A 9,412-nucleotide genomic window follows, 5' to 3' on the forward strand; every position below is an offset into this window, starting at 1 on the left:
GTTGGGAATTTTTGTGCCATCCAATTCTTCCAGCCGATAAGCTCCTCTGCCAAGGACCTCATGTACTCTGTAAGGCCCGTCCCATGTTGCAGCGAGCTTTCTGTGAGAGGAGGGTCTGCGGGCGTTTTCGGTTTTTCGCAGCACCAAGTCGCCCATATTAAAAGATCGTAAGTGGACCTTCTTGTCATGTCGTCAGCCTATTTGCTGCTGTATGGCTCGGTGACAAACGGATGCTGTGTTTCGCACCTCCTCAATTAAGTCAAGCTCGGCTCGCCGAGCTTGATCATGGTGGTCGGCTTGTGTTCTCAGCGAGTCTTGTGAAATCTCAGTTGGTATCATGGCTTCGGATCCATATACCAAATGAAATGGTGTTTCCTTAGTTGTCGAATGCATCATGGTGTTATACCCCCACAAGATTTCCAGGATAAGCTCGGCCCATAGGCCCTTGGCTTGTAAGAGGACCTTGTTGGCAGCTTCAGCTAATCCGTTGGATTGTGGATGCTCTATGGAAGAAAAGTGTTACTTTATCTGTAAATTCTGCAAAAAAGCTTTGAAATTATGGTCGGTAAACTGGCGACCATTGTCAGTTATGATATGACGAGGTATACCAAATCTACAGATTATATTTTTCCAAACAAAGGATATCATTTGAGATGATGTGATTTTTGCTAAAGGTTGGGCCTATCCATATAGAAAAATAATTAATTGCCACAACCAAATATTTCACCTGCTTCGGAGCAGTGGGAAAAGGTCCGAGAATATCAATTCCCCACTGATTAAATGGCTAGCTTACCATTGAATGATGTAGGTTCTCGGCTGGTATGTTGATGATCGAAGCATGTTTCTGGCAGTTATCGTAAGTTTTGACCTTTTGTTGGCAGTCCATATCGTCAGCCAATAGAAGCCAGCTCGGAGTATCTTTTGTGCCAGGCTTCTTGCTCCAGAGTGTATTCCGTAAATGCCCTCGTGAGACTCAGCCAAAACAAGGTCAGCCTCCGATCTGTCTACACATTTCAAAAGAGGTCGAGAGTAACCTCGCCTATACAAAGCATTATTCAATAATGTAAAGAAAGAAGCCTGTCATTTAAATTTTTTCTGATCTTTGACCCCCCTCCAGGATGTCCCCATTTCTGAGGTAATGTATGTAAGGCTGTTGCAAACTATTTCTGTCAATGATATTAAAAACACTGGTTATATCAATGCTCGGTTTATCTAATATTGACTGCAAGAGTGTTGCAATGTGTGACTGTGTAGTTGCCAAGTTTGATAAAATATCTACTCGGTGATTTTGATCCCTAGGTATATGATTAATCTCAATATTAGAAAAGCTATTGACTATGTGTTTAACAACATCCAGATATTTTAACAAAACTGGATCTTTCGTTTGAAAACATTGATTTACTTGCTGAATAACTAATAAAGAATCACAGTAAACCTTTAAGGAAAAAATATGCAAGTCAATGGCTAACCTGAGCCCAGCAATGAGGGCTTCATATTCGACCTGGTTATTACTTGCTTTAAAGGAGAATCGAAGAGAGTGCTCCAGGACTATGCCTTCCTGATTTTCAAGGAGTATGCCTTCTCCTAATCCTTTAGGATTGGAAGCTCCATCAACAAACAAAATCCACTCCGGATTTCCTGCATCCGAATTTGGTGCCGTGAATTCAGCAACAAAATCAGCCAGGTATTGTGATTTGATAGATCCTCTGGGTTGGTAGTGGATATCGAACTCTGAAAGTTTGATGGACCACTTAATTAGACTTCCTGCTAGTTCTGGCTTGGCGAGTATTTGTCTTAGTGGTTGGCGGATTCTGACGTTGATGATGTGGCTCTGAAAATAAGGTCGGAGCCGCCTTGCAGAGAAGACTAATGCGAAGGCGAGCTTTTCTAACTTCGGATAACGGAGCTTGGCATTTTACAGTGATTTACTTACAAAATAAACTGGTTGTTGAACTTTGTCATTTTCTGCAACAAGAACAGGACTGGTCGCCGAATCAGTGATAGGCAAATACAAATATAGTGGCTCCCCGAGCTTAGGTTTTTGTAAAATAGGTGTTTCTGAAAGAAATTGTATTAAACTCGTGAATGCAGCTTCACAGTTTTCATTCCATTGAAAATTCATATTTTTCCGTAAACACTGAAAAAAGTGAGAGGATTTAGATGCTAAGCACGGCAGAAATCTGGATAATACCGCTAATCTCCCAGTTAGTCGTTGGACCTCTTTGATCGTCCTTGGACTATGCATGTAGAGTATTGCTTATTTTTTCGGGTTTGCCTCGATGCCTCGGCTGGTCAGGATGAACCCGAGGAACTTTCCTCCAGGAACGTCGAAGGTGCATTTTTCAGGATTCAGCCTCATGTTATAAGCTCGGATTTGCCCAAAAATTTTGGCAAGGTCAGCGATGTGAGAGTTTTCGACCTTTGTCTTGGCGACCATGTCGTCAACGTACACCTCAATATTCCGACCTATTTGTCAGTCAAAAATCTTGTTCATCAGTCTTTGGTACGTGGCTCCTGCATTCTTTAGACCAAAAGGCATAACATTATAGCAATAATTACCATATTCAATTATAAATGCTGTCTTTTCTTAGTCTGATAGATGCATAAGAATCTGGTTATAACCAGAGTATGCATCCATGAAACTCAAAGTGCCATAACCACAAGAGTTATCAACTAAAGTGTTAATGCAAGGTAAGGGGTATGTATCTTTAGGGCAAACTTTATTTAGGTCAGTAAAGTCGACAAACATGCGCCATTTACCGTAATTTTTCTTTACCATAACAACATTGGCCAACCATGTTGTGAATCTGATTTCTCGGATAAAATTTGCGTCGATGAGCTTCTTAGCCTCCTCCATTGATGCCAGAAAAATCGATGAGCTTCTTAGCCTTCTTAGCCTCCTCCTCCTCTATAAAGAGAAATCGGCACGCTTTTACGAGAGTGGCCACTTATTTGAAATTTGGCCACGCTTTTTTATTGTCACGCTTGAAAAGCGTGGCCATAGAGGGAAATCGGCACGCTTTTACGTGGGGTGGCCACTGATTTGAAATTTGGCCACACTTTTTTTGGCACGCTTAAAAAACGTGGCCATAGAAGGAAATCGGCATGCTTTTTAAGCGTGGCTATAGTGTGTTTATTTTGGCACCGTAAAAAAACGTGCCGATAGAGTTCCCTCCCTTAAAATTTAGTTTTCCGCTTTTTTTTTCACATTTAACTTTTTTTCCCAAGTTTTCAAATTTTAATCCTAAATGATAAGTTTTCAAATTTTCACACTTAACTTATTTTTAACCTTAAATTTTAAGATGACTTGTGATTTTATTTTTTTCACCAGTCAATATTTTTTTTCTATTTTTTCCAGTATCTTTTTTTTCTTTACAAAATGTGTATTTTTTATAATTTGTTTATTTTTAAATCACATAACTTTGTTAGAGTACACTTAATTCTTATGTTACCAAATTATACTTAACAAAATTAGTTTAAGATAATTTGATTAATTTTACAGTTTGTACATTGTATTAATAATTAGTTATTTAATATTCTTTAAAAATATAACAAATTATAATTTAGAATTAAAAGTATTTAATGTAAACTCAATATTCATATTTAAGCTAAATTTGATATCAAAGTATGAATTAAAAACTTTAAATGTTATCATTTGAATTTCTTGGTTTCTTTGGTTTTGATAAAAGCTAAGTTAGAACAGAGTTAAAAAATTCCCTTTCAAACCCTAAAATCTTTTTAACCCTAAAATTCTCTTTCAAACCCTATTGCGCCGTCACTTCATCTTCACTCTCGAACCCATTAGCTTCCTTCGGCGTTCATCGTTCAGCCTTTATCGTGTTTATCACTGCCCTTCATCTCACCCAGCCTGCATCGCCTTCGTTGCACACAGCCTTCATCGCTGTAATCGTCATCTTCGTCGAGCAGTCGTTGTCTTGAGCTTGCCGTCGCCATCACCATGGTCTTCTTTGAGCTTGTCGTCGCCGTCATGTTCGTCGAGCAGTCGTTGTCTTCCTCGATCAGAAAATCCTAACCTCCCTCAAAAAGCATGGCGAAAAGCTATCGATACGTTTTTTTGCACTTTCGGCACGCTTTTAAAGCGTGGCAGAAGGCTTATTTTCTTGTAGTGTGTGATCATAAATGACTTCTAAAATTTTTATTAAGCTGCAAAATTCATCTCTAAAAATGAGTATTGTTCTTGCCACCAAATTAAAGCAATAAAAACCCAGTTATCAAGAGTATATATATAAATATATATATACTCATGGTAAAGAATAAACATCAAATAATCTATGGGGATAACTGACTTAAACACACCAAATTTAACTTGGTACATCATGATATAAAAAATCTCTAATCATATGCAATTCAGCGAAATCTAATTTTTGATAACAACATCATTGGTTCTCTAAATTCAGCAATATCCAATATCTAGTTATAGCAATTTACAAACATACTACAACTTAGCATTTACAAACAAAATTAAGCTATCCAAACAAAAGAACATGAGTATAAACCTTTTGAAGGGGAGATACATATTGCATAAACGAAAAAACCATCCAACCCATGATATAAAAAAAAGTAAAAACCCCAATTTATAATAAAAGAACCATACAGTTAAAACTCCAATAGATGTTGTTAAACCTCCAACAAATCTGTCTTAAAAAATCAATTTTTTTATGCTGGAATTTCACATAATCAAGTTCAGACCCAAGTTCAATTAGAAAAAAAAACTTACTTATCACTAACTTACTGATGAGCGGATATTTTATATGTTTTTTGGCATCATTTTCATATAGTTTTTAGTGTTTTATTTAGTTTTTATTTAGTTTTTATAGGTTTTAGTGTTAAATTCACATTTTTGAATTCTACTGTGAGTTTTTGTGTTTTTAGACAATTTCAGGTATTTTCTGGCTGAAATTGAGGAGATGGAGCAGAAGTCTGATTTAGAGACAGAGAAAGCAATGCAGATGCTATTCGGATCTGACTTACCTGCATTCAGAAAAGCTTTTATGGAGCTGTAGAAGTCCAAATGGAGCGTTCTCAATGGCTTTGAAAAGCGGACTTCCAGAGGTTTCCAGCAATATATAATATTCCATACTTTGCTTCGGATTAGAAGGTACAAAACTAGCGTTCAACGCTAGCTACCTGCCCCCTTCCAGGCGTCCAGCGCCCAAAGAGCAGAGACCAATATCCAAACGCCCAGGGAGGACCCCCTAGTTGGCGTTCCACGCCCAAGGAGCCTCATAGCACGTGGATCTCGTCAAAGCTCAGCCCAAACACTCACCAAGTGAGTCCTAGAAATGGATTTTAGCACTAAAAAGACTGTTTTACCCTTACTAGTCATTTGTTTAGTATTTAAGAAATTTCATCTATGTAATTTAGAGCTTTTGGATTCGTCCATCATACATGTTTTACTTTAGTATGAGTTTCTAAACCTCCTAGGTTGAGGGGAGGAGCCCTGCTGAGTCCTATAAATTAATAAAAGTATTACTATTTCTTCTTCGATCTGTGTTTGATTTACTTCTAAGATGTATATCCGATCTTCATCGTGGTGAATAGGATGATCCAACAAATTAGCTTTGTTCATCACATTAAGACGAACGTGCCTGACAAACACCTGCGTCTACTTGGGTTCGTGTGAATACGTGGCCAGAAAGCATGAGCCAACAGCTATGTTTATACATCTCTCAAATGGTTAATCCACAACTTCGTTAAGGACTTCTCGAGACACCAATTCAGCCGATTTTCGGGGAGATTAGGGTCTCCGTGGTATAGGCTAGAATCCATAGAAGCAGCATTCTTTGATCTGGAAGATTTGACCTTATCTGTGGCGTTTTGAGTAGGATCACCAAGAGAATGAACTGCTAGAGCTTCACCCTCCATCATATTGAATGACCACGGGCAATGGCGTTTGATCTGGAGCAGAGGAGATCAATGACCACGGGCAATGGCTTTGATCACATACATCCTGCCATAGAAGAAGATCATTCACAAGCAAAGAAGACAGTAGTACCAGAGTTAATTCAAAAAGACAAAGCAACTCTAATCCTTAACCCTATTCCTATCCTTTATTACAATTCGGTATTCCTTTCACAATCAACAACCTTCTAATCTTCCTTACTAAGACCTGTAAGATAACTATAGCTTGCTTCAAACCACAATCCTTGTGGGATCGACCCTGACTCGCTCAGGTATTACTTGGACGACCCAGTGCACTTGCTGGTACAACAGTACGAAAGTGTGGAGATTTGTGCTACCACTTACCCTTTTGCAAAACTCCCAAACCACAAGGAAGAACATCAACTAGGGTATCCAAGAGCAATCAATCAAAGTACACAGAACCCACAAATGAAACATTTAGTTGATATTTTTCAAAACGACCAGTGATTTATCACAATTTACAAATATCTCATACTATTACCAGTACTAATACCTGAAGTATCCAACATAACATACAACACAACAGATACCTCCAATCCCTAAAGAATCACCGGAAACACTATAACAATACCTTGTCCAAACCCTTTTTCAAAAACCTGAAGAGAAAATTAGAAGCAACATCTAAATACTTACCAATCAGTGAGATGAAGAGAGGTTTCCAGGCTGGAGCAGTGGCTGTCCAACGACGTTCAGCAGAGCTGCACCATGAGGCTTCAACGATGCTGCCAACACTGGCATGCAGCATCAGCGGCGCGTCCTCTGTGAGCAGGAGAACCTACTCGTTCGACAAACCTGGGTGGGAGCCCGTCACCATGTCCGAGATTGAGGAAGCTACAAGGGGACGGGAGAGTCGCGCCGTTCTGGTACATTGGGCGGAGGCGTGGCGTCAAATGAAGTCAGAGACGAGGTTTGCCCGATGCTCCTGGTGTTCTGGTGCGGCCGTGGATGGTTTTAAAATCTGATGCAGTAAAAGAGTGAAAGGAAAGGGTAGGGTTTTGGACAGGGTGAATTTTGTTTACCCTGCGTGAATTTTGGGATTTGGCTGAAGTGAAGTGGGTTTTTGGATCTCGGCCCAGGAGCATTTGGCTGGTTTTTTGCTGGAACCGTCTTGGTTCCCTAGCATTATTGTTAGTTTAATCGATGAGTTACTGATTGAAATGGTAGAATCAGTCCTATATAAATAAAAAATATAAAAAAAAATTAAAAACTTAAAATTAAAATTTAAAATAGATATATTCATTAACATATTAAGACTAATCCAGCCATTCTAAAATAATATAGAACAAGAACAATAACTATTTTATTATTTTTACTCTATTATAAGTATTTTTATTTTATTTTTATATTAAAATAACTATTATTTTTAAATTTAAATAATTTATTAATTAATAAAATTAAAATAATATCTAAAACAATTATTGTGTAATTTTACTATATTATTAAGAATAGCATATAAAATAACAAAAAATAACACAACTTAATAGTAAAGGGAGCATATAACACAAGAAGGACCCAAGTTCAAATTATATCTTCATCAATTATAGAATTTTCTATCAACTAATTCAATTGGACTGATTTTTTATCGATTTTTACTAACTTTGACCAATTCTTACCGATTCTTATCCTTAAACAGTTTTAAAATTGAACCGAATCAATTAAAAATTTGGTTCATCAAATTTTTATCGAAGCGATCGATACGGTCCGATTTTTACAATTGATGTTGCTAACATAATTTACTGCTCCAATTGCCTCTAACACCATCATCAATTAGTTATAAAAATATAGAAATAATTTTTAGTTCATATTAATCAATTTTAGTGTTTAGATTTATAATTTATAATTTAAAATAAAAATTTATGATTTAATTTTAAAATTTAAAATAAATAAAATTATTTTAAAAAATTAATTAAAAAAAGTTAGTTAATTAACATTAGTCAATACGTATATGTACTCTTTGTTTTTCAAAACAATGTAAATTAATTCGTTTTTTTTTTAATTATGAGTGAAATTCAAATTAAATGAAGATAGAAAAATTTTGTCATTTGAGTTATATATATCTCGGTGTCTAAATTAATTATACGTTTATTACCGTTCGATCATCTAATTATATACTTGGCCTTATTTTCCACAAGGTTCTAAAAAGTGCACGTACTACTAGTCGTCTTTCATAATCACCGTTGGATCTAACCATATATTATTTGCTAGTTGTGCAATAAATGTAGTAATTGAAATTAAAGGACGTGATAAAGTGTGCTATGTGCATGTGTATAATCTGTATATATATATATCGAGAGAGAGATGCTAAGTAGCTCCAACCAGAATATATATACACAAACTGGGGCTATTCGTGAATTGAAGAAGAAGCCCTTAGCTTGTTAAGCACTAGTATACTATATAGTATATATGGCTGTTTTTGTGAACAATAATAATAATGGCTTAATGGTCCGTTTGAGTTTGATAGTATTGTTAGCTTTGTGGCAGACGACGAGTTCGTTGGTGAAACTGCCACCAAATGTTACAGTTCCTGCGGTGATAGCTTTTGGAGATTCGATAGTAGACCCTGGCAACAACAACGACATTAAGACACTCGTCAAATGCAATTTCCCTCCGTACGGAAAGGATTTTCAGGGAGGCAACCCAACTGGTCGTTTTTGCAATGGAAAAATTCCTACCGACCTTCTTGGTATCTGCTTAATCTCTTCTCCCTACTTTTTACTTGATATATATCCGTGACTATTCACGTTGAGATTTTAATTTGAAGTTAATAATTAAAAATAGTTAGATTATTTGATTAAATTTTTTAATATAATATGTATTTATATTTAAATTATTTTATATAAAGATATATTTATTTGAGTAAAAAATTCTATGTTAAAAATATTTGTCATAAATTTAATAATTTATCTTAAAATTTTAAAATATTAATAAAAATATATAATTTTTTTAAAAGTAATTTTCTTTTCTTAACTTGAAATATGAACGAAAATATACATGAATAATTATATAACTTAGTCTTTTATTTAAAAAAGCAGCATGGTTCCTGACATCCTGTGAAGCGTAGTGAAGTGGTTGGCTAATTGCCATCGTGGTTAGATTATCGGGTTTCATTAGAGTAAAGAGCTTGCATTAATTATACACCTTTTCTTTCAGACGTTGAGTAGGAGCAAGTTGTAACAATCAACTACTACATTTAAACACTAATGATTCACAAAAGGGCAGGGCATCAATTTTTGATATTGAATATCGTACCAATAAAATATTACTAACACAACACGTGTAACAAAACCGAAGGTGTTACATGACGACATAGTGACGTACATGAACTTTCAATTTGAAGTTTGCCTCAGACAAAATGGCAAAGAATATTTTTCATTACACCTAATATTTTTCGGAATCTGGCCCGGATCCAGAAATTTGGCCTGAGAAGAATAAAAAATTAAAATATTATATAATTAAATATAATATTATA

General features: G+C 35.9%; 1 protein-coding gene across 1 annotated transcript in view; it reads left to right on the top strand.

Annotated features, from left to right (window-relative positions):
* The first annotated feature begins 8,241 nt into the window (after window positions 1-8,241).
* LOC107460147 (GDSL esterase/lipase EXL3) overlaps window positions 8,242-9,412 on the top strand; it is a 3,400-nt gene continuing 2,229 nt past the window's right edge. Inside the window, exon 1 of the mRNA XM_016078475.3 lies at window positions 8,242-8,626. Coding sequence (XP_015933961.1) covers window positions 8,347-8,626 — 280 coding nt within the window. The 5' untranslated portion in view covers window positions 8,242-8,346. The remainder of the gene's footprint in view (window positions 8,627-9,412) is intronic.

Source organism: Arachis duranensis, chromosome 8, assembly GCF_000817695.3.
Source record: "Arachis duranensis cultivar V14167 chromosome 8, aradu.V14167.gnm2.J7QH, whole genome shotgun sequence".
Lineage (NCBI taxonomy): Eukaryota > Viridiplantae > Streptophyta > Magnoliopsida > Fabales > Fabaceae > Arachis > Arachis duranensis.